At 39.3% G+C, this 26,708-nt stretch overlaps 1 protein-coding gene across 1 annotated transcript in view; it reads right to left on the reverse strand.

Annotated features, from left to right (window-relative positions):
• DHX32 (DEAH-box helicase 32 (putative)) overlaps positions 1 to 26,708 on the reverse strand; it is a 56,039-nt gene that overhangs the window by 18,988 nt on the left and 10,343 nt on the right. The window contains exons 2-5 of the mRNA XM_007964382.3: positions 22,023 to 22,110; positions 21,582 to 21,913; positions 9,461 to 9,654; positions 2,986 to 3,358 (exon numbers count right to left, since the gene is read on the reverse strand). Of these exons, the coding sequence (XP_007962573.3) occupies positions 2,986 to 3,358; positions 9,461 to 9,654; positions 21,582 to 21,863 (849 nt within the window). The 5' untranslated portion in view covers positions 21,864 to 21,913; positions 22,023 to 22,110. The remainder of the gene's footprint in view (positions 1 to 2,985; positions 3,359 to 9,460; positions 9,655 to 21,581; positions 21,914 to 22,022; positions 22,111 to 26,708) is intronic.

Raw genomic sequence — 26,708 nt, forward strand, 5'->3', positions numbered from 1 at the left:
TGTTTCACCAACATGAGAATATTTCTGTAATTTAAAATATATGTCTTAATATAAAAAATGATAGGGCTGGGTGCAGTGGCTCATGCCTATAATCCCAAGACTGGGAGGCCAAGACAGGAGAAGTGCTTGAGGCCAGGAGTTCAAGACCAGCCTGGGCAACATAGTGAGACCCCCCCCCCGTCTCTACCAAAAAAAAAAAAAAAACCAACAAAAACTAGCTGGGCATACCGGCACACACCTGTAATCCCAGCTACTTGGGAGGCTGAGGAGATAGATGGCTTGAGCCCAGGAGTTCGAGGTTACACTGAGCCAAGATCACACCACTGCACTCCAGCCTAGGCAACACAGTGAGGTCCTGTCTCTAAATAAATAAATACAAATTTTAAATGACAATTAGTACATTTGTATTAGACTGGTTGAATTTGTTTTCATATGATATTTAAGTGTGATGGTAGGTTTTAAAGCTTTATATAGAAATCAAGAAAGCATCAAATAGCACGGGGGGAATGATCAATAGCTTGTTAGCATCGATTTCAGAGCAAGACAAATCTTTCCAAGAGACAAATCCCAGCCCATAAGAGATGAATATCTTAATGCTGGATCCTGACAAAAGTAATGAAAAAGAAAAGTCCATCAGGATACTGAATGGTGTTCTGCTTGTCAGGCAGATGGGGTAAGGAAAACCAGGTAACACCTGTAGAATCCAAGGCTGAAGCAGGAGGAAAAAACCTGGTGCCCAGGTAAAGTCTGCTGAAGCCAGCACAATGTCAGTGGCTGGCTTGCTGCCCCACCCACAGGGGAGGTCAGTTGCTGAGCCCCTGGACAATGAGGAGCTCACCTTTAGAGGGTCCAGTGCTCTGCCTTGGTCACAGAGGCTCAGAATTACAAAATCCTCTGGTATTTCATGGCACTCTCACTTTAACACTGCAAAACTGATGGTTTCTTAATAGGAATGCCTTTCCAGCCTGCCTTCAGGGGAGATTACGCATCTTTCCAAGTCCTGTGGCATTTAGTTTCTACTACCAGCCTGGATAATGATGCATCTTCTAAAGCTGACAGTTCAAAAGTCACTCCACTATTAATTATAGTTTATATTAAACTTGTAAGAATCATGTACCCTAAGACCATCTGCACCTTAGTTCTGTTATGAGCTTTATTTTCCAAGATCCAAAATCCATTTCCAAATCCATTTTGGAATTTTTGCTTACCCTGACTTGAAGGATTACACCCATCCTATCAGTCTTAATTGCACTTTTTACTTTTTTTTTTCTTGCAGAAATGTATGTCCTGTTTTTTTTTTTTTTTTTTTTAATTTTTCATTTTTTTTTTCTAGAGGCAGGGTCTTGCTCTGTCATACAGGCTGGAGTGCAGTGATGCAATCATAGCTCACTGCAGCTGCAAACTCCTTAGTTCAAGCAATCCTGTCTCAGCTTCCAGAGTAGCTGGGACTACAGGCCTGAGCCTATAATTTTTAAATTTTTAAATTTTTTTGTTGAGATATGGCCCTGCTATGTTGTCAAGGCTGGTCTTAACCTCCTGGCCTCACATGATCCTCCCACCTCAGCCTCCCAAAGTGCTGGGATTACAGGCATGAACCACAGTGCCCGGCCTACGTCCTGTTTTTCACCTGGCAATTCTGACTCTCAAATATATTAGATTTGCCATTCTTCCCTTCCTTAGGCTTTATCTGGTTATACTGAGAAGCTCTAATTGTTCTCATAAATCCTATGTCTCCGTATTTTTTTATTTTTCTCAGGACTTTCTTGAATATCTTGAATCATGCAGGATGAGGAGATGATAACAGAATAAATCACTGTAATAGACAGATTTGCTATTCAAGAGAATGCACATCATCTACATGCAAAAAAAAAATGATAAATATGCAGTTACATTGAGGTTCTAGAAACATAAAATTTAAGAAAACTAAAGTTCCCAAAGCCAGAAGGAGCTGTCATCCTTTATGCTTTGAGTATAAAATAGAATAAATACTTCTGAAAGTGTTTCTGAAAGCATGTGGATGTTCAAGAAAAGGCTCTGACAGACAGCTGAACCACTTATCTGTTCAGCTGTGGCTCAGCCTACATCAAATAATTTCCTTTTTGGTTTCTGTTTAATGAGTAGAACCACTACATATTTGGGTCATGGTCTAAAAACTCATGCTTCTTCTCTCTGTGGGAGAAGATAGGGAGAAAAGGCCAGGCAATTAGTCTCCATGAAGAGAGGTCTAATTCTGGAGATCCTGGAGGCTTTTAGATTCAGCCAACAGAGTAGTGGGGAAAGAAATAGGGCCAGTGTAGCTGCAATTAAAAAAAAATGCAACCCCAAATGGTACCTTGGCTGTATAAAAGCAGTAACAGAATGGAAATGATGCTTGATTGCACATTTCCCGTCATTCTTTTAAAGAGATGTTCTAAAGAAACTCGAGTTAAAGTTTTTTCTTACCTTTTAAGAATGGAGCCCCAGTCTAGGGAGATGACCTTCTTGGGTGGGCTATAAATGATATTTTCTGCCCATACTCAACTGACTATCACAGGACTGCTTGTGGGAAATGTATTACTTAACTCTATGGTGAGTGCTTAGCTGATATTGCTGATCTCCAACAAACACACCTGCTCATAGGGAGGCAGCGGAGAATGTCAGGGGAGTCAGCATGCACCTGCTGTACCAAGAGACGACAACTCACAGCAAGCATATGTAAGAGGCAGTTTTGCCTTTAGGGCAGCCCACTCTCTGGCCTGAGCCAGCTAGAGGGAAGTTGGCTCTGGAGATCATGTCTAGAGACTCCTCACCCGTATTTTGTTTTCAGAACTGCATGTGATTTTAGAAACACTTCCTGTTCTCCTTTCAGCACAGGTTTTATTTAATTAGGTGTCACGAAACCAAATATTTAAACAGTTAATTAGCAAACTGAAACCTGTATGTTATTAAACGCTTCCCAGGTGAAATACCTTATTACTCTGTAAGGTTAGAATATCACATACTTACTTGTTCACAGGCCAGAAAGACTACAATGTCACCTTTCTCACCCGAGCGGTGAATTTCAAAGATAAGGCGTAAAATAGACTCAAAGGAATCCTTTTGAGCCTCACTAAGGTACACAACCTCCACAGGGTGTTTATTTTTTACTTCTATGAGAGGCAAGTTTCCATAATAAGAATTGAGTTTGCTCATCAGGTGAGGTGAGGAGTTAATTATGAGCTTCAGTTCCGGTCTTGCTAGTAAAACATCTTTCAGAAGTCCAAGTAACACATCAGTTGCAATGCTTCTTTCATGAATATCATCTAAGATGATGACCCCATAGCTACCCAAAAAAGGATTGGACATCATTTCTCTTTGCAACATATCATCAGTACAATACCTAAAAAGAAGAAACGTTAAAGTTAGAATATTCTTATGCTAAGTCATGCAAAAAACTTCCTAACAAGAAAAAATGCCTTTCCTATATTCATTTCTCTAAATCAGTAATTCTAAATTTTTACTGGACTGTAGAAGTTGATACAATCTACAGAATTATCACACACAAAAATACAAACAAAATTTATACCCAGTTTGTGTATGTTCCTGGACAGCCCCCTACAAAGACCATTCTGAACCCTAGGTTAAAGGCCTCTGACTAAATGTTTATTACAAATATTAATAAAAACCTGCATCTAACTTTTGTTCTGAGCTTTGTACATAAAAAGTAGTATCATAAAACACTCTGGTCAATTTTTCCTCTCTCATTCATCAATGAAAGAATTTTGAGTAAAATTATAGACTTTTCAAGGAAAGGATACAAGAATAACCATCCTGGCTCAGGCTCATGGTCCAGCTAGCCCACTGTTTGGACAGACATTATTATTGGTGGTTCATTGTGGGACATGATATCATTAAGGTGTCATCCAAATAATAAGCAAACAGAAGGATCTAAAAAGTAACCACCTATTTAAGGGCAGCATGAAAATTGGCTAAAATTCCTGGAGTGGGGAGGGGTCATTAGTGATTTTAATGGGCTTTTCCCATAGTTCTTGGGATGATTTTTAAAAACTAAACCACCTATTAGTCACTAAGCTTAATGAAAATAACTTTCTGATACTATTTACATATTTACCTGTATTATTGCTTGAAGAAACCAATCCCGTATGTTTTTCACCCATTCAAGGTATTTACTTTTATTTATTCTTGTACATGGCAATTCTGAGACTGCTATCCATAGACAGGCCTGCCTGCACGGTTAGCCCTTGGCTAGCATTTGGGAACTTTGATTTAGGGAGGGTTCTCACCATTCCTAGAACGATAAAGAGTAGTCTGCTGTGCTGAACCATTTGTACAGGCAATATGGTTTATGCTGCACATGTGCTTTCCTTCTGGGAGTCTGGAATTTTGAAACATAGTAGGCAGAGGGTGCCTCTACGGTCAGCCCTCAATAAAAACCCTGGCCACTGAGCCTGAGTTTCCCTGGTAGGGCACCATTTCATAAGCTGTGAATGAAGTGCACTGTTTGTGACTCCACTGGGCGAGAGCTCAGGAGCTTGTGCCTGGGTTCCCGTAACCTTCGTCCCATCCACCATTTCCCTTTGCTGATGTTGCTTTGTATCTTTTCACTGCAACAAACCTTAGTTGTAAGTAAATGATATGCTGAATCCCATGAATCTTTCTAGCAAATCACTGAACCTGGGGGTAGTCTTGGGGATCTTGACACAGTCCTCAATTAACCTCTTTCGAGGGGGAAAAAAAAAAAGGAAGGAAACAAACATCTAGTAAACTAGTGCGAGCCAGGCATTAAGCTGGTGCATACATTTCTTATTTAATCTTCAGAATAAACCTTCAAAGTAGATATTGCTATCCCATTACTATGACTCATTTATAAATAAGAAAATTGAAGTTCAGAAAAATTCAGTACCCTATCCAAGGTCACAAAGCCAGGGATATGGTCAAGATTTAAACCTGGATATTTGTTCTATCTGATGTCACTGTCAAATTATAAAGATTGCTTCCTTGGCCTTGTAGTTTTGGTGATAAAGTCCATGTTCTTTGTCTCTGTATCTTTATGAGATCAAAGTGCATGCTCTCTGCCTTTCTTTCCATACACATTCTCATCCTGTGTCTTATCAAATGAGCAGTGATAAATTGATTCCTTTCCTCAAAAAAGAAAGCATCTTGAATACTACAGTATTATACTTTGTGCAAGATGCCAACAGATGCATTGAAATCTAGTTTTCAGGTCATCTTTTGCTGAGGTTAATTAGTATATTAATACCAAGTTACTACTGCTTCTCATGTCAAAACAAATTATTTTAATTTATGGTACTTCATTAATGTTAGAAATTAAATCTCTGTTTCCTTTTCAGCAAAACTGACCTAAGCACTGATCTTATAGGAAGTAATGCTGCCCCATAAGATTGACGAGGTGTATGTGTTATATAAATACATCTAGGCTTAATTAAAAAAAAGAGAAGGTGGTAACTTATTAAAAACTCCAGCAGACTCATCCAGCAGGGCCTAGCCTTCCAGATGATTATATAAGGGAATTGTGAAGGCTCATTCCTAAAACTTACTATATAAACCTACATTTTTCTGCAGTCCCACCTAGGAGATCCCTTGAGCCCAGGAGGAGTCCCACATTACAGTGAGCTATGATCCCGCAACTGCATCCCAGCCTGCGTGATGTGAGCAAGACTCCAACTCAAAACAAAACAAAACAAAAATACGTTTTTTCTATATGACACAAAGATGTATTTCTGAACTTTATAGTTATGAGATATTGTGTATACGATGCTTTAAAAAGTGCTGTTAACTAATAAGTATGTAAAAAAAAAATAGATATACTACCAAGATTTCAGGAAATGCACTTTATATCTTTAAGGCTAAATTTCTAAAAGCTAAGACTATAATAAAATAGTTAAAAGTTTTATTAATATTTATATTTTATAAAATTATTTAATTGAGTTTAACCTTAATGAAAATTTGAGAACTTTCCAGTTCCAAAAACAGAAAATATCACCATTTGACACTGTGAGTCACTTCTATGAGATATCTTGATATGTAGTTCCTAAAGACTATTTTAGGTATATAATATTCAGTTATTCACTGTTTCAAAAAAAGGCCAGAGAAAAGCTTAAAGAAGAACAAAGTTGTTACATATAGCATCCAAAAAATAGTAGTAGGCTTAAAGATAGTTTATAAATTGCCTATGATGTGTTTTATAGATACTAAGGGGTTACCAAAACAATGAAAAACACAGTATCAAATATAGACTACTGCCTTCTAAAATCAATGATCAATGTTAAATCTTCTGATTTAAATAGCTATTCAATCTGAGCTTATTCAAAATTATGGCTAGCATACCTCTTCAGGAAAATCAATCTTGTTCTAATCATAATTATAAAAATATAAATATAATTATAAACATAGCTACCACATACATACACCATGCATCAGTTACATAAATTAAATAGTCCTCACAACAACCCTCAGAGCAAGTATATTAATCATCCACATTTTTCAGATGAGGCGACTTAAAGCTCAAAGAGGTTAGGTGACTTGTATAAGGTTACAAATGAGTAAGTGGTGGAGACACTCATTTTACAGCCATGTTGCCTCCTCTCCAGAGCACAGAATACCAGGAAGAAAACTGGTATTGCTTTATTTTATCATAGGGGTATAGCTCTGGCCTCTTTCCTGTGACTCAAACCCTGTTTACAACAATGCATCAGAGTGTCTTCTGACTCTGCACTGGTTCTGGGGGCATGTCACAGTGGAAAAGAAAGTACAATGTTCAGAAACAAGAGTAAATGTAAAGTGAAGATATAAAAGCAATGAAGAATAAGGCAGCCCAGCAACGGCAGAAAGAAACAGAACGTGCAAAACCTGTCAAAGCAGGCAGCTACTCTCTACCTGTCTCCATGGGTGCTTTTGTACTTCAACCCACCACACCTGAAGCAGCTGTGCCTGTTAAGAAAGGAATGCTATACACAGACTGAAACTAATACATACTTTAATATATAGTATTTCCTTTGGGTGTCAGAATTGAATGCTTGGGTTTTTCACCATAAAACAATCCTAAGTCCAACATGTGATAGATGTTTAAAAGGTGAGGCGTGTCTCACAGCGTTATTAGATGTCCCCACCATTATTTATCTTTGTGGCTTTCCATATTAAGAAATATCTGAGGCTGGGCGCGATGGCTCATGCCTGTAATCCCAGCACTTCGGGAGGCCCAGGCCGGCAAATTGCCTGAGCTCAGGAGTTCGAGACCAGCCTGGGCAACATGGCGAAACCCCATTTCTACTGAAAATACAAAAAGTTAGCCAAGTGTGGTGGTGCGTGTCTGTAGTCCCAGCTACTTAGGAGGCTGAGGCACAAGAATCACTTGAACTCAGAAGATGGAGGTTGAAGTGAGCTGAGATCGTGCCACTTCACTCCAGCCTGGGCGACACAGTGGGACTCTGTCTCCAAAAAAAAAAAAAAATTCTGATTCCTTATTATGATAAGGCTGTTATAATATTTCATTTTAAAAATGACTACATTAAAGAGACCTTTTAAAGGGTTTTCAAAGTCTAGATGGTATTAAAGATATAACATTAACTTTAGAACCTAGTCAGAGCCATCATTTAATTAAAAAAATAATTCAAAGGGCTACTTTAAAATGTCAAACCAACCAACCAACCACGAATCTGCTTAGGGATCCTTAACCCTTTCAGGGTCCTATATCTTGTCCTGTCCAGCTCTTTAACTCGTTTGTGAGCTCCTAAGAACCAGAGAGGTTTTTATGTTTCTTTCGTACCACTCGTGTACCATTTACACAATAGGCAATTTATAAATACATAGTAATTTAATGACTCAGGGACATAATTGTTATACTAGCAGAAGGTAATATATCTTCAAGAAGTTCAAGTCAGAGTGCTGATGGTCTAAAGACTTTCTCCTATGATTTGACAATAGCCTGAAGACTGTCTTCTATTTTTGAAGATAAACATTTGAGGGAAAGTAGCTTAGTACAAACCAAATGAGCCCCATGGGCTTTCCTTTTTTTCTGGGACATGGTCTCACTCTGTCACACAGGATGCAGTGCAGTGGCACGATCACAGCTCATGGCAGCCTTGATTTCCTGGATTCGAGTGATCTTCCCGCTTCAGTCTCCTGAGTAGCTGGGACTATAGGCATGCACCATCACGCTCATTAATTTTTGTATTTTTTGTAGAGATGAGAGCTCACTGTGTTGCCCAATCTGGTCTCAAACTCCAGGGCTCAAGCAATCCTCATGCAAAGTGCTGAGATTATGGGCATTAGCCACCGTGCCCAGCCCCATGGACTTTCTGAATGGAGAAAAGAACCGCACCAGAGTGCAGTGCTAGCTGGGATAGGGCAAAATCCCTTCCACTACCCAATTTACTGAACATCCTCCTGGGGATGAGCACATGAGACTTCAGGGATATGAGTATGTGAAAAACCATCCCTGCCCTGTTACACTAAAGCAGAGCTACCCAAATGCTGTGCCATGGCACACTGGTATGCCACACAAAGGGGTTACAGAGGTGCACAAATAATGACCCCGAGATACTTGTCTACTTGGCTCTTGGAGTGGTCAGGCAATGCCCGGGGCAGCTGAAGCCCGTGGGATGGTCATCTCTGGCTGCAGGCAGCTGTGACCATTTCCTTGAAGTACTGTATGGATACTATCACTTTCTATGAGGGCTGTAATATAAAAGTGCTTGAGAAGCACTAGCCCAGAGCAGTGATTTTCCAATTTCTTTCTTTTTATTTTTTCTTCTTTCAAGCTCTTGGAAATCCTTATTCAAAGGAAATCTCATAATGAAGCTAAGCACAAAAAAGATACCACAACTTGCAGTAGCCACAAAGAAGGCTCCTTGGAACACAGAAGCCTCTGAAAAGTACAGTTTGAGAAACACTGATCGAAGTCATGATGGAGGCTGACAGCAAGTTTTCCAGAAGCCCCACAGAGGGTTTTCTGATGTATCTTACTGGAGGGGCAGGGAAGCCTTCCTCGAGTAGGTGACCACTACACTGGATACTGAGTGACTAGGAGGAACTAGCGAGGCCCAGAAGAGGCCCGGACATGCTGAGCACAGGGAGGGGCAGGTGTCCAGGCACAGGGTGTGGAAGCACGGGCCACACAGCATGCTCCAGGTGTCCATGTGGCTTGCACACAGGCAATGATGTGGCCCCTGCATGAGGCATAGCTCCAGAAGCACATGCTTGAAGGTTCTGAGGGGCCAAGCAAGTTGCTAACTTTTTCCTGGGGATAATGGGAGTCATGGGATACGTTTAGACAAGGAATCCCTGATGATGCCAGTGTGGGAAAGCAACTGTTGCTTGCTGGCTGATGACAAGAGAGACCAGTTGCTACTGCACAGCATAGATGCTTAACAGGTAGAATGCTAGAATAATGCTGTTTCAGAATTGTAGAACCTGAGCCAACGATCACCAGCAGGGAGCAGACTGAACCCCGCAAACCAACCTCAGGATTGTTTCATTGGTACAGCAGTTCTCGAAAGGGATCACGTAGCCAACTTCATGACCAATGTTAACATCCATTTCATCTGCCACCCGCAGGGCGAGTTGGACCACAGCCTGCTTGTGGACCTGTGTGCATATCACGCCCCCGTGCTGGTAGTGGATGGAAAGACAATATTCAGCACACCACTGAGGAACCTGTAACAGGAAAAAATGAGACAGGATCAGCTTCTGCTGAAAATAAAAAATGAGACAGCTCTGTCTTACAGCAGGGTTCATGTTATAAGAGATTTTCTTTCATCAGTAAATCAGCAGTGGGCTGTATTACATCTTATTTAGTGAAACTCTGAACAATATGGATTATGCACAGAGTTACTGCTAGGAAATAAAGTTAAGAATAAACAGCAGTTAACAGGGACTGTGAAAGTTTGATTCCCAGACAAAAAAAGGCAGATAAAAATCAAGGGCAAAATGAAAAAAAAATACTTTCAACCTCAACTGTGTTTCTGAAAAGACTAATGTATTTAGAGATTATTATTTTCTTTTTGGTTAGAAGAAAGGCTTCTGAAAATATGGCTTCTGTTATCAGCTATTGTGTTTTAAGCAATGTAAATTATAGATGGCATTTAGATAAAAAATAATGGTTCAAAATTAAAGCATTTACATTTAAATCCAAATGATCATAACAAATATCCAGATAAGCCTACTTAACATTTCTCTGATAATAAAAGCTAAAATATCCGGTAATTTACCATCTAAATATAATTAAATAAATAAACCCAAAAACCCAGTGAGATAGTCAACCAACCCATCTAGATTTGGAAAGAGTCAATTCCAAGCAAAGCTACTCTACAGTCATTTTATTTTAAAAATCCTTTTCTTTCTAAAATATATTATGGACCAACTGATGTTTATCACATTCATCTGTACAAGAATTATTACAGTAGAATGTACTGAATTCATTTGTATGCTACAATCTTAAGGCATTGTCAGTAAATTATGCATTGTTATATATGCATTTTAAAAATAAATTATTCCAAGAGTGTTTTTAATTGATCTAAGGTATTTAAACGTTGTAAAATTTCTAATTATCTTGAGGTCTGCTATTTACAAGATTCATTATGAAATTCTTAGATCTGAATCCTCACTGTAATTTGAAAAATAAACAACTCACCAGAAATACAAGTAACTCCAAAATGAATGACTGCTGGAGACTGCAAATACTTAAGGACGGAAAGGCAAATGCACTTCCTGCATTTTAAGATAGGTGTCAGCCTTGTCAACAGGTTGAAAGTTATCAGTAATTATTTACTCGACGCTTACTTTCTTCTATCAAAGATGAAAGTTTAAGATCCTGCACTCAGGAAACATGGAATCAAGGCAAGACCCAGGAGTAACCAGGCACCTAAGGGACTGGCTGGCCATTAATTTGTTCCATGTAAACCCCAACTTTTCTAAGCTTTAGTTTACTTACCTGTAAAATGAATGGACTGAATGAATGAGAATTATCCTTCAAGTCTGAACTCCTGTGTCGTTTTCTCCACAAGGCTTGCTGCGATCCCCTAGGTATCTAGATTCACAGTGTGCTTCCCACTGTGGCAGCCATCAGCCTCCTGAGGTTACCTGTTTGTTCCTAGTTCCCCACTACCTAACATCCCCTCAAATGAGCTCTAAAAGCAGAGACCTATCTGTGTTGGTCACCAGATTATCCTCGTACTCAGTAAATATTTGTTGAATGAATAATTTCTTATACTTTCTAGAAATAATTTAAAATTCTGTGATTCTACATAGTCTAAGATTCTACATAGTCAAAGAATTTACATAAAACTTTACCTCCTTTATTCCTTAGCAAGTAATTTTTTATTCTTGCCAACTCCTTACTTTTAAACTAACTGCCTTCATGTCAGGGTCCACTATCTAGAGTCCCTAGCCAAGACCTCAAACATCATTCATGTGAAACGCTGTATTAAAACCACTTGTTTTTTAAAAAATTTTCTTTAGGCCAGGCGTGGTGGCTCATACCTGTAATCCCAGCAATTTGGGAGGCCAAGGCAGGTGGATCACCTGAGGTCAGAAGTTCAAAACCAGCCTGGTCAACGTGGGGAAGCCCTGTCTCTACCAAAAATATAAAAATTAGCTGGGTATGGTGGTGTATGGCTGTAGTCCCAGCTACTCGGGAGGCTGAGGCAGGAGAATCGCCTCAGACATGAAGGCCAACACCCTCATGTTACACATGAGGAAAGAAACGTAGAGGTGTGACTTGTCCAAGGTCATACTGCCAATAAACAGCATGACCAGAACCAATCCATATCTTCTAGTTTCTTGGCGAGTATAATTTCCACTACATCACAGTTGCTTCTAAGCATCTTTATACAAAGGCGGCAACTGAAGCCATGAGATTCTCAGGCAATCAGCATTTTAAATTACTCTTTCTAGGCCGGGTGCGGTGGCTCACATCTGTAATCCCAGCACTTTGGGAGGCCGAGGCAGGTGGATCACTTGAGAGGTCAGGAGTTTGAGACCAACCTGGCCAACATGATGAAACCTCATCTCTATTAAAAATATAACAATTAGCCAGGTGGTGGGTGCCTGTAATCTCACCTACTAAGGAGGCTGAGGCAGGAAAATCACTTGAACCTGGGAGGCGGAGGTTGCAGTGAGCTGAGATTGCACCACTGCACTCCAGCCTGGGCAACAGAGCGAGACTCCATCTCAAAAAAATAAATAAATAAATAAATAAATAAATAACTCTTTCTAGCCTAACGGTAGTATCCAGGGGACAGTACTATGATGACAGTGGACACTGCTTTACATAGCTAGAATTGTTGCTGAAATAATACTATCCAGTTTTACTAAAACATTTGGACATGTTCAGCCTGGTTATTACACAAGGTCCAGGACAGCTGCTTTCAAACTCTAAAATTCCACAGGATTCCAGTGATCATGAGCCATGTTCTCAAGCTTCTGATTTGGGCCTTTTTTAAAAACTGCATTTAATTTATTTCTCTTTACTCATGTAAATATTCTGCAAGATTAGTTTATTACAGTATGTTGATAATGGTATAAACATTATACATTCCTGGAAGCACAACAAATATACCAATCCAACAGTCTTCATTTTCCTTTTCTGCCTTCCTCTACATTAGAGCAAACTATTTCACCTATGAGGCAAAGACATTAATTCAGAAATGGGAAAAGGCCTTCTAAATATCAGTTAAAATAACCAGGAGAAGACTGAACATATCCATATTGTGCTTAATGTAGGAATGTTTGCTTACATGGCCAAGTTAACAGTTGAGCAGAAGTCACAACACATTATAGTGCACCTACTCAATTATGGCTCTGACCACATAGGATGCAGCTCCCCTTCCAGTAACAGCTACTGGGAGACAGTTAACGGTAAGCAATGCAAACACAAACTGAAACGGTTATCTCTAGCCAGAAAAGAGAGAAATATGAAACGATCTGCCTTATTTGTTACAGTTAAACAGTTTTACATGCCTTCTGAATCACTCTGGGCAAGCTAAGCAACACACTGAGGGTTGATTCCTTAACAAACTTGAATTACTGACTAAAAACTGTTATGATTTGGCCAGTGTCAGTAATCTGAATATTTCACATTTCAAGGGATACTGAGATGGCACCTTTACAAAGAACTCTTGCCTTCTCTGCATTTATAGTAAATATTGTATCTATTGTTGGTATTGACCTTTCTTGTCCCAATTCTGCTTCTCTTCTGGGTACTACTTAGCGACTTTTTCATTGTCCCAGTTGCATCTTTGTCTTCTCACCAATGAATTACATGCCTGTTAGAGGTTTTGTTTCTGCCCCATGGTTCCTCTTTGGAAGATACTCCCCCCTAGTATTAAAAAACACTATTCTGGATGGACTAACTGCCAAGTTGGCACTATGGGAACTAGAAAAGCTTAAATAGTTGTACCTTTCTATGAATCATTTGGCTTTAACTTTTTTCAGAGAAACACTGAATTCTGGGTCACTTTGTGACTGAGTACTTAGCAGAAGTTGCACAGTATGGTGAAGAAACAGAAAACTGCTCCTCTAACACATAAAAAAAAGCCTATTTTCACAGTAATTTATCTGGGAGTTTGGTGATATGCAACCCTCTGATTTATACATTTGGTCTGGAAATGCTCCCTAACTAGAATCAATACTTCACATCTTTTTATTCTGAACTCACCGAATACTTTTTTTCGCGCTTCTCAATCCATTTTCTAAATGCAGTTTTCTGTACTTCTGATATGCCATTTGCATAAAGCCAGAGCAGTGGGGCCTGCCCTATGCTCTGTCCCAAAGCCCCGTTGGAACCAACTCCGGGGCATGCAAGGTAAGCAATCGAGGCATGAGAATGTGCATCCCTGGCCTCTTACTGCCTGCCTGAAAGGAAATCACCAACACTCCGGCCAATCTGCTGCTATGACAGTAGGTAAGAGGAGTCCTCTGGGTAATCAAAATCTAATCTAAATCAAGGCTTTATCAGCCTAAGTTAGCAACTGCAGTTCCACAACTTGCAAATTCAGACAGTGAAGCGAAGATGCTCCATTCCCGACTCCGGGCAGCACACAGAGGTTGGGCCACTGGGTTCTGGGAGAGCTGGGGCCCGGGGTCTCTGGGGTGGGCTGCAAGGAGATCTCCTATACAAATCTGCAACCAGATCCAGATCAGAATCAAGGGAGCAGCAGCAGCATCACGTATCCATGTATGGTCTCATCACTGCCATTGTGGCAAGAGGACCTCCACATGAGCTATGCTAGCGTAGAACTTTGTCCTTTCCATCTACTGCCAGTGATTGTTTCACCTCATCTAAGGGATAATACAGTTAACTATAATTGAATATAGTTAAATGAGAATAAATGAAGTGAGAAAAAAAAGGACCTCCATGAGACACAAACTACTGTTCTGTTAGACACATACTAGTCCCACAAGCCTCTAACCCCTTACTTTTGATCATCAGTTTGTCCATCAGGGCCTGAGTCCTCTTCTGCTTTCTTCTCTTAATGTCTCTAGGACCACCAATCCTGCAGCTACTGCCAAGGTCCCAATCACTCCCTTTAATTTCAGTACCAGAAAAACAGAATCCACAAGTTGAAAGGAATCTAAAAGACCACCAATTCACCCAAATTCACACAAACTCATAGTTTTTAAGTTTGTAAGTTTTAATGGTTTCAACATTTCAAATTTTTAATTCTTGTAAAATGCCTATGCCTGAGTATGCCCCTAAGGCAGCCATCCCACCCAAAGTGAGCCAATATATAAGAATCCATTACTGAGGAGCGAGGCCCTTTCTAAATCAAATGTCACACATCCCTGGGTAACACAATTCATATATATCTTGGTTTTGAGTGAATACAGGTAGAATCTACCAGCAGAAAACGGTGAACAAGTTTACCCAGTCAATAAAGGTACAGATGTTCTAAGCTATACAGCTTCTTAGTATCTAAGTTAATTCTTTGTTATATCATGCTTATTCACCTCATCGACCCATCCATTCATGGGAAATTTCAGGACAAAAGCTAGAGAAGGAGAAACAAGCAAAACAGACACTTCTAGAGATGTTTCTTTTTCAGGATCTTTCATAACTTGTCTGCAAAAAATGTAATAGGAAAAGATTCTATAAACATATGGGAAATTGTCCTCTGTTTCTATGGGGCAGTCATAAAATAGACTTCAAACTTCTGCACTGAAGACAGATGAAATCTTTAGGACCAAGCTTGGCTCTAAAGAAAGACTTTTTTCTTGAAAGGTTTAAAACTCTGAGGAACAAGAAAATACTCTTGCAAACTGTTAAAACAACAACAACAACAACAAAAATCAAGTTGTTTTCAGAAAACAACCAACGCTCTCACTATCTAAATTAGTTTAGAATAGATCCATTTTCTTATTTGAGTACTATTTTGATTTTTCTCACCTTGAAGATACATGTCGTCCCAATTAACAGAAAATAAGCATAATTTATTGAAATAATTGAGAAATTAAAAATGACAAGATAAACCATTGCTAGGTATTAATATAACATATAATATATAACAATTCTTGCTCTTGAGGATGATAAATTCTAAAAGAAAACTCAAGAAGTATATTAAAAAATTTTTTAAACTGCAGTGTGGATGAGCAATTCTGAAACTACAATAAGAATTGTTCTTTCAAGTATCTTTACTTGTTCAATCTGAGAACAGGTAAAGATAGTGTGAATAACGTGAAGTCCTGTTTCTCATAGAGAAGTTATGGATATGAAAACTGGGAAGGCTAGAATAAATCCTATAGTGCTAAACTGGAATCAGAGGCATCAGTACAAACCCATGGTTTTTAAGACATAGAAAGATAGATAAAAAAATATGAGAGGTAAGAACACAGAAATACATAGAAATAGAGCTAGAGAGACAAAGAAACAGAGCCATAGATACGTGGACAGACAGAATGAGATGTGTGTGTATTGCATTCACATACATCTATTTCCTTGTTGTGTCCACTGAGATAGCCTAAAAGCAATGATAGTCTGGGTGAAGTGGCTCATGCCTATAATCCCAGCACTTTGGGAGGCCAAGGCAGGCAGATTGCTTGAGCCCAGGAGTCCGAGATCAACCTGGGCAACATGACACAACCCTGTCTCTACAAAAAATACAAAAATTAGTTGAGTGTAGTGGCACACACCTGTAGTCCCAACTACTCTAAAGGCTGAGGTGGGAGGATCACTTGAGCCCAGGATGTCGAGGTTGCAGCGAACTGTGATCATGCCACTGCACTCCAGCCTGGGTGACAGAATGAAACCCTGTCTCAAAAAAAAAAAAAAAAAAAAAAAAAAAAAAAAAAAAAAAAAAAAAAAAAAAAAGAATGATAAACCAATGGTAATGGGTATTTAGTGTCCAGATGCTGGTTTCAAAACACAGTTTATCACTAAAAGGAACCAGGACTCCTGGAGAAAAAAAAAAATGGTTTCCCTGCACTGGCATGGGGAATGTACTAGATGAACCTGGAACATCTTACTGAGCCAGAAAGCAAAGACGTGCTCAGAAATAATGGGGAAATGTCAAAAGGACAGAGAAGCCACATCAGGGGCAATTTGAACAATAAAGTAAGTTGGCTTAGTAATACATATAACCCATAGAATAAAATAAGAATTTGAGTCCACACTGATATAAATAAATGATGAAGGAGAGAAAGCTCAACCTTACAGAAAAATTCTAAATAATGTGTAGAAGGCATGTCAGAATGAGAACAATCACCTTTGATTACTACTAATGTAATAATTTAAAGGTAAGAATCACCGAAAATGCTAACACTAGTGGATGAATGTGAAACTGCCTTTGCATAAATTGTAACAGTGAGAAAATTATGATGGTGAAGGAGATCTGACCTGACCAACTCCATCTTGCCTTTCACTCCCAAACTGCCCTTAACCATTCCTGCAGTGGACCAAGCTAACTTTTGGAGACATTTAGTTTACAGTTTAAATGATAACAGAAAAATGAAACCGCCTTTGTAAAACTAATGAAAGGACACCAGGTTAGGAGGATGAGAGGGGCCTGAATTCTGCCAAGATGTTAAGTGTAGTTAAATGATTACCAGTCATTATTCCAGAGGTCACAAGATTTGTAACCTCCCTGTAAATAACATCACTATGATAGAACCTAAGATTGGCCTTCTGAGATGTCTTTTCAGGTTTTTGCATTTTTGACAACTGGATGGCCCTGTAACTGGATAGACCAGTAACTCCTCTGTTGTCCCTACCCAGAAGTGGACTCAGCACATGAGGACTGTTTTCCACACCTCTGTGATTGCATCCTCAGCCAATCAGCAGTACCCATTCCCTAGCCCCCTACCCACCAAACTATCCTTGAAAAACTCCAGCCTCCAAATTGACAAACAGGCTGACATGAGTAATAGTAAAACTCCTGTCTTCTGTTTAGCCAGCTTTATGTGTATTAAATTCATTCTCTATTTCAATTCCCTTGTCTTGATAAATTGGCTCTATCTGGACAACAAACAAGATGAACCCATTGGGTGGTTACAAATGTATAATGAGAAACATATTTATATACTCTCAAAATATGTATCTATTAAATGATTAGAGGGAACTTATTAACTTTTCAATAAAGAACCAGGCAGACACAACCTTACCAAGATCAGATTTAACATCGCCAGCATGGGCAAAACTGACATCTTATGCCTCCTGATATGAGGCACTGAGAAGGATACACAACACTTGTGTGATTTTCTTGTCACAAATGTAGAGCCTGAACCTAACCCTAAGGAAACATCAGATATGTTCAAACTGAGGGACGTTCTGCAGAATATATAACCTGTGCTCTTCAAAAATATCAAGGTCATAAAGGACAAGGAGAGACTGGGGAGTTGTTTCAGATTAAAGGAGACTTTAACAAATGACAATAAAATGCAATGTAATTTTAGATTGGATTTTAGACCAGAAAAACAATTTTTTTCCTGTGATTATAAAGGCTATCAGTGGGAAACTGATTAAATGTGAATGTCTAGAATTCAGATAATAATTAGATATCAACATTAAATTCCAGATTTTGATAATTATATTATGGCTATACACTATTTTTCAGTAAATACTGTGTTAAGTATTTGGAGGCAAAGGGCATCATGTCCTCAACTTACTCCTAAATGGTTCAGAATAAAAATGTGTGTGAATGTATGGAGGGGGCAGGGAGGTAAAGATACCGTTTATACGGTAAAATCTTACATTTGGGGAATCTGGGTGAACAACATATGGAAAATCTTTGTACTATTTTTGCAACTTTTTGTAAGTTTGAAATTACTGTAAAACAAAAACACATTTTTTCAATATGTTATTTGTCCACAGAAACTAGGAAAATTATACTCATTCAGTTCTCATCGTTAGCTTCTTGCAATGAACTGAAATCATTTGTTATAACAATAATAGCAAAACAAAGAACAAATCATAATAAACCCTTGATACTGGCAGCTGTAAATTAGATTTAAAAAAATCTGTTGTCCAGCCCTCCTCTTTTCAAATTACCTCTAAAGTAATTTAACTTTAGGCCAGGTACAGTGGCTCATGTCTGTAATCCCAGCACTTTGGGAGGCCAAGGTGGGAGGATCGCTTGAGTCCAGGAGTTCGAGACCAGCCTGGCCAACATCGTGAAACCCTGACTCTACCAAAAATACAAAAATTAGCCAAGCATGATGGCACGTGCCTGTAATCCCAGCTACTCAAGAGGCTGAGGCACAAGAATTGCCTGAACCTGGAAGGTGGAGGTTGCAGTGAGCCAAGATTGCTCCACTGCATTCCAGCCTGGCTGACAGTAAGACTCTGTCTCAAAAAATAATAATGATAATAAAATAGGTAAACTCTAGAGATAATAAACAACTTGGAAGCAACAATTTATAGTGGAAAATATTCTTTTTAACTCCAATTCAGAAAGCTACTGACATTAGACAGAAAAATTATCAAATCCTCTGGACCACAGTTTATTCATCTAAAAAATGAAAGGGTTCCATCAGATTCTAATTCTATTATATTAGACCATAGCCTATTCTATTAGATCTATTCATAACTTCTCTATGAGAAACAGGACTTCTAAAAATTCACACTACATCGTCTATTCTAATTCTTACATCACCAGAATCTAGAAATGAATTTCATGATAAAAATACTGGTTGCTTGCTTTAAAACTTAAGAGTAAAATATGGATCTCACTTGAACCAAAACTTGAAGTTCAAATACAACAACAAACTGAATAATAAGTATTTATTAACTATCTAATGTTGGGGCTCAGAACATACCTGAATATGACTGAAGGAGACCAGAATATGTGACCCCAAAATATGCCTTTTGCACATTTTGAGAAAGTGCAGACATAGGAACATCTCTGAAAAGTTGCCTTTTTAAAGATAAATTTGTGCCTATACAAGAAATCTCTACTTATAAGGGTATCTCCCTCTGTGCACCAGGAGGAGATGACTAAGTAGAGAACACATTGACTTACATCTTCATAACAAATTTCACTTTCATTTAAGGTGCTTTTCCTGGCCATCTCATCTTAAAGGCTTGTTCCCCACAACCTTTTTTACTTTGTTTTAGAGAATGATGGTATTTAAGCCCAAAATTTAAATGCTTTCTTTGAGATTTACTCTAGAGACTTACTCATTTATCTGGGGTTTTTCCCGTGTATACATGAGGCATACATATTAATACACTTCTGCTTGCTTTTCTTCTGTTAATTTGTCTTTTATTACAGGGAGCCTCAGATAAGAGTTATGAAGGACAGAGAATATTATTATATTTTTTCCTCGTTGACACTACCCTGTTTTTCTTGATTTTCTTTTTTTTGTTGTTTTTTTGACGGAGTCTCACTCTGTCACCCAGGCTGGAGTGCAGTGGCACAATCTCAGCCCACTGCAACCTCCACCTCCCGGATTCAAGCAGTTCTCCTGCCTCAGCCTCCCAAGTAGCTAGGACTACAGGTGTGCGCCACCATGCCCAGCTAATTTTTGTATTTTTTTAGTAGAGTCGGGGTTTCACTATATCGGACAGGCTGGTCTCGAACTCCTGACCTTGTGATCTGCCCGTCTCAGCCTCCCAAAGTGCTAAGATTACAGGCGTGAGCCACTGTGCCCATCCTTTTCTTGTTTTTTTTTTTTGGGGGGGAGGGGATGGGGTCTTGCTCTGTTGCCCAGGCGGAAGTACAGTGGCATGAACATGGCTCACTGCAGGCTTGACCTCATGGGCTCAAGTGATCCTTCTGCCTCAGCCTCTTGGGTAGCTGGGAGCACAGGCATACATCACCATGCCCAGCTAATTTTTTAAATTTTTTGTAAAGATGGGATCTTGCCATATTGCCCAGGCTGGTCTCAAACTGCTGGACTCAAGCAATCCTCCTGCCTCAGCCTCCCAAAGTGATGGAATTATAGGTGTGAACCACGGCACCTGGCCCACTATCCCATTAAAAAAGCAAACAAACAAACTTTAATTGGGAGGCCATTAGGCTGAGGCAATGTCAGAGCTCTAAGGTCCAACATAAGCAAACTAAAGTCCAATGTAAACAGTAAAACCATACTAGACTTTACCAATCAGAAACTGCCAACTATTCCCTAAGAACTTTCCACTCTAACCAATTTAAATGTCTTTTGTCTTACTTTCATGTTCAGCCTGTAAAAGCTCACTGCCCTTGCTGCTGCAGGGGGGCTCACTAACCTCCAGTGGTTCGAGTGTTGCCTAATTCATGAGTCATTCTCTGCTCAAATAAACTTTCTTTCTTTCTTTCATTTTTTTTTTGAGACAGGGTCTCACTCACATTGCCCAGGCTGGAGTGCAGTGGCAGGATCACGGCTCACTGCAGCCTCAACTTCCCAGGTTCAGGTGATTATCTCACCTCAGCCTCCCAAGTAGCTGGGATGACAGGCCTGTGGCACCATACTAATTCTTTGTAGAGATGGCGTTTTGCCATGTTGCCCAGGCTGGTCTCGAACTCCTGGGCTCAAGTGATCTGCCCACCTTGGTCTCCCAAAGTACTGGGATTACAGATGTAAGCCACTGTGCCTTCTCCAACTCTTTAGTATTTTAATATCCCTAGGTTTATCTCTTAATGATCCTAATTCTTTCCCCCATCTTAGACCCCAAAGTGTGTGGCCCCAGGCCTGGATCATATTTGGTTGCTCAGTTATTTCTCATAGTCAGGAAAATCAGAATTTCCTTGTGCTTTTGATTTCAGTAGCTCAAGAAGCTTCACTAACAAGCATATCCACATATCTGGATTCTCAGACCACTGGGCACTGAAACAGAGCAGTTAATCCCCATACCCAGGGTGAGGAAATAACACGCATCACATCTTTTAAAATATAATACACACAATGAGATCATTTGAGTAATTTTAATCCTACTCTATAGACAATTCAGTGGTACCCTAAACACAATGAATTTCTACATAGATATTATTAACTTTTTAGCTAGCATTAGTAAAATTAATAAAATTAGGTAAGTGATTTAATTATTTTATCTGAATAATGTTTTGTTTTCTGTTTTAGACATTATTATTAGAACACCAGGCTGTGACATGTTATTAAATAATAATTGCAAAATGAACACATACAGCAAATTATTTTTTGTAGTGGTTACTCACCTGAGAGCTCTTACCACATTTAGCATCTCCTGAAACAATCACGATTTGATTTTGAAGCAGTTTCTCCATAAAGGAGTATTTTTCTTTCCATATAGGAAGATCTTCTCTTTCTTTTAGAAGTTTATAATAACGTGATGAATATGGCAATCCATCAAAGGGGTTAAGTTCCAAATCCTCACAGGCCAAAACCTCTTCCTCATCCCCATCGCTGGAATCCAGGGATTCAGGAAAATAGCGTTTTTCAGAGGAAGAGTTTGGACACTCCAGCCCTTCTTCTTCCATCTTGTCCAACAGTGAGCTCACGCAGCTGACATTCCGCAAACAAGTTTCTCCTATCAGTAACCCATTGCAAAGAGGGCTTAAAAGCCTATTTATACAAACCCATATGTCCCAATCTCTAAGACTTCAGTTCAAGGTTTTAGCAAGTTAAATTCCTCAAACCTGCATCTGTTCTTCGTTGCTGTGTTATCCACTGTGCTGGCTCACTACAGCACTCTTCGGCATTGTAAATGATTGTCAATAAACCACACTAAGAAACAAACAAACAAAAAGAGTAAGGAAAATTAGGAACACATACAAGTTAAAAAGAAAATGCATAGGCATTCAAATGAAAAGCATTATTTTTTTCTGTTAATGGGTTTCTGTCATTTCTGCTGCCTGCTTAAAAGAACAGGAATAATTTAGGCTGGTGTTTAAAGTTTGGTTGGTTCCTGTCTTTCCTGGCTGGTTCAGAAAATGATTCTGCACTGGGCCTCGTGCTCTCTGCCTGACCTCTATCACAGGCTCTGTGTCTTGATCAACTGTGAATGGAAAGCAACAGGAGGGACAGGATTGTGATTGTGAGGCTAATCAATCACGTGGTCACCTAATCCCATGTCAAAAGAGGAGCTGGACACTATAAAAGGAAAGAACTGTGAAGGCCTGGTGAGTGTTCCTCTAACACAGGCTACAGGAAAGTCTATTATTAAGAAATCCTTTAATGAAAAACATTTTTAAAACTTTTCAAGAGAGGGGAATGAATTTATTATTTCCTTCCGTATGTGGTTATGGTTGGCTTATATATATGTGTGTGTGTGTATATATTTAGAGACAGGGTCTCACTCTGTCACCCAGGCTGGATGCAGTGGCGCACGATCATGGCTCACTGCAGCCTCAACCTCCCAGGCTCAAGTTATCCCCTTGCCTCAGCCTCCTGAGTAGCTGGGACTACAGGTGTACACCACTATGTCCAGCTAATTTCTGTACTTTTTTGTAGAGATGGAGTTTTGCCTTGTTGCCCAGGCTAGGCTCAAACTCCTGGGCTCAAGTGATCTGTCCTCCTCGGTCTCCCAAAGTGCTGGGATTTCAAATGTGAGCCACCGTGCCCAGCTGGCTGGCTTTTATTAATAAGGTCTTTTGTTTAATTAAACCAGAAATCTCTAGCATATTTCTTGAGATTCTTGGGTCTTGAGCCCAACATGTCAGGTCCAAGAAGCCATTAAGGACAACTTTTAATTTACATGAAGAGAAGTCACCCAAGAAAGAGCAAGATTTATAGCAATAACTTAGTCTCCACATGTCAGGTGAAGGATCTTTCCTCTTCCAATTACTAGTGATTAAAAAGAAAAATTCTATTAGTGTTGCTGGAAATAAGCCCCTTTTCATACTAACCAGGTACAAATGAAAAAGAAAACTCAAGTTAAAAAGAATAGTAAAATACAGTTCATGATATTTTGTAAGTTATTGCTCTTTTCAGATCACCTGATTTACCTTAGTTATTGCTTTAGATTGTTAGAGCCAGTGTGCCCAATGGCTAGTTCCTAATTAGTAAGTGGTAAGAAAAGCTCTCTCTCCATTGGTCAAGACAGGCTCCAGGGCAACAATCAATCACTCAAAAAAACATTTGCTGAGTGTCTTCTAAGGGCTTATTAGATGAGTAAACTAGGCACTAGATATACATATAAAGGATATTTTGAAGATGGCAGCAAGAGCAGGATAGAAAGTTTTAAAACTCACAGACGAATAAGCTAGTTTAGAGATAAATAATCAGAGGGGGAGAAGAACTTTACAGCTCTTCCCAAGTAGAGTTCTTAAAAATTCATCCGAAAGCCAGTGTTTGAAAATTAAAATGGAATTACAAAGGTATAACAGAAATGTTGTAATATGGATTCACTTCAGAACTCTTCACTGCCTCTTTAAGGTGAGAGTAGACCCACAGAATAGCTCCAGGAAGCACAGTAGCTTGAGATCATAGCACAAGCTAACTCTGGGAAGGTATCCAAGAATCAGAAAATTCTACTGCTTAAGAGAAGTTAAAATTTAATTTTATATTCTATTTTTCTTTTGTTCTGATTAGAATCCCTTCCAAGGGTTCTCAGCCTACATGTAAATTAAATTGCTATTCAATATTATAACCACTGATTGCCTTAGGTAGTATTTCTTAACTGTTTTACCTTAAAAAAAAAAGAACAGCTATTATTTTTACCAAATAGAAATGTTTCTCTTAATTTATAATACTCCCTAAGTATGTAATAATCTTATAATTACAGTAAAATCTTACTTGTAAAGCATTGACCACTTTGAACCCTGAGGAAATAATCAAGTTTTCTGAATAGTCTTCTTTCTAAAGACCTAAGACTTACCTGGACCCTTCATCACACATTATGCAACGTATCCACACACATTAGCCTTAACCACTTCTCTGTTATGGTGGAATTAAAGATGGCCACAGATTATTTGCCACGTTCCAAATGGAGAGGTACAGTTTATTTCCTCTCGGCTTGAATCTGAGCTGGCCCTGTGACTCACTATGACCAAAAGAATGCAGGTAAGTGATACTGAATCACTTCCAAGATATTCCCATGCTTGAAACACTCCTCTTTGGAACCAGGTGTCATTCTGTGAGGTAACCAAGCCCAAGCCAACGGGAAGAGACCAAAGCTGAACTTCCAGTCCACAGCAGCACAAACCTCCAACCATGTGAATAAGCTGCCTAAGATGCTCCAGCCCAGTCGAGCCTCCAGATGACTGCAACCCCAGCCAACTGAACAGAAGCAGCACCCACAGTAGCCCATACAACCCAGAGTATCATGAGATAACAAATGGTCACTGTTTTTGTAAGCTACTACGTTCCAGGGTAGTTTGAATTGCAGAAACAGATAACCAAACTTCTGCCTTCTTAAATAAACTATACTCAAAATTTAACTTTTCCTTCGTGACTCAAGGTCACCATTACATCAGTTACCAAAACAGAATGATGTCCTCAGATGTCTCTGAAATCTACAGAGGCCAAAGACCAGACTGCTCTCCTGGAGCCCTGCTCTTCTCTGGGGACTCAGAACCAATGCCGCAGTGTGGTGTGTGGCCCCTTACCTTGTGAGGCTCTTCTCTGCCTTTCTAACCTGCTCTCCGAACCAGTGCATTAGAAGCCAGACCAGCTTGTTTGACAGACACGTTTGTAAAGCTTGAGTCCACAAAGGACTCTACCATTGAATCCAATGAGTCTGAGGCGCAAAGCTATGACATTTACAGACTTTGATTTTGACTACTCAGAGGGACTTTTTGCTGCTCTATGGTTTGGATTCCAAATTTGGAGGGTGGAATGGCTGAGACCCAACTAGAGGCTGAGTTTTGGGCCCATTGACTCCAATAACATTCATACACCTCTCCTTATTCATCTTGCAACTGGTGAAAGCTGTGTAAATATTTTTTCCTAGAGGTAGTTAAATATGTACAAAAGATCTGTCTTGGCCATTGGCAAATTTAACAGTATCAGTCTAAAGAAAGAGAAACAAATAATATGGTAGGTTAGATGTCACTCAAAATAAAGTTTAATAACTGTTCTGTTATCGGTATAAACTACATTCCACTACAAGAAATTTAAATCTGAAAGACTGACGTTCACTCCTTTCAAAGCTATCATACATGTATATTGTAGACAGCATACTCTGTCAAGGACAGCCATTTGAAATGAATCTATTACAGCTCTTAAACATGCATCCATGAAAATAATACATGTCTAATTAACAGACAACCTTCACAAAGTAGAATTAGAAGTCGATGTAAGATGAAGCTATGTCTTAGTCATTTATGTGTTTGGCTCTGGTCCAGTAATTCTAGAAATATAGTTCACAGAAATGGAAAGACAAAGTTTGTAAGGCATTAAGTGAAGCAAAAGCATTAATTCGTCCTAAGTAACTTCTTATGTTTCACCATTCAGTGCTCCTCTTTTGTGCTTTTTTTTCTGTATTCAAGCCAATATTACTGCATACTTTTCACCTATCAAATTCCCAAATAAATAATTTTAGCACTCGGTAGATATCTGGAAGTTTCCCAATGCTTAGTACCTGGACCTCTCTTCCCCTTTCTCTCTTTAATAGGGCCTGAGTGGTCTCATCTCATCTCATGGCTTTAGTGCCATCCACACATGGATGTATGGGTGTATCTGTCCTTAGGATCCACTGATCTAAACTTTATTGTCATGTATTCAACTACCTATGCATCATCTTCCACTTGGATATTTAATAGGAAACTCAGACTTTACACGCCTGCAACTGAGCTCCCAACATGTACCCCAAAGCCACAAATCTGGTCCCCCCAATCTCAGTTAGTTATTTCCTTCCAGCTGCTCAGATCGAAATATTTGAAGTTACCCTTGATTTTTCTCTATCTTAAATCCCACATCTGGTCCTTTGATGCGGTATGTAGAATGGCCTCCAAAGATGTGCATGTAGGAATCCCTGGAACCTATGAACATGTACTTCGCATGGCAAAAGGGACTCTGCAGATGCGATTAAATTAATAACCTTGAGGTTGGAAGATTATCCTGGACTATCCTGGTGAGCTCAATCGAATTACATGAGTCTTAAGATCAGAAGACCCTCTTAGCCACAGCCAGAGGAAAATATGATTATGGAAGAAGGTCGGCGAGATGCAATGTTGTGGGCTCTGAAGGTGGAGGAAGGGGCCACGGCCAAAGAATGATGTGAGTGACCTCCAGGAGCTAGAAAAGGCAAGGAAACAGATTCTCTCCTATAATTTCCAGAAAGGAACACAGTCCTGCTGGCACCTTGATTGTAGTCTAGTGAGACTGACAACCCACTTCTGATCTACGAAGCTGTAAGACAATAAATTACCACTCAATTTGTG

Source organism: Chlorocebus sabaeus, chromosome 9 (assembly GCF_047675955.1).
Source record: "Chlorocebus sabaeus isolate Y175 chromosome 9, mChlSab1.0.hap1, whole genome shotgun sequence".
Lineage (NCBI taxonomy): Eukaryota > Metazoa > Chordata > Mammalia > Primates > Cercopithecidae > Chlorocebus > Chlorocebus sabaeus.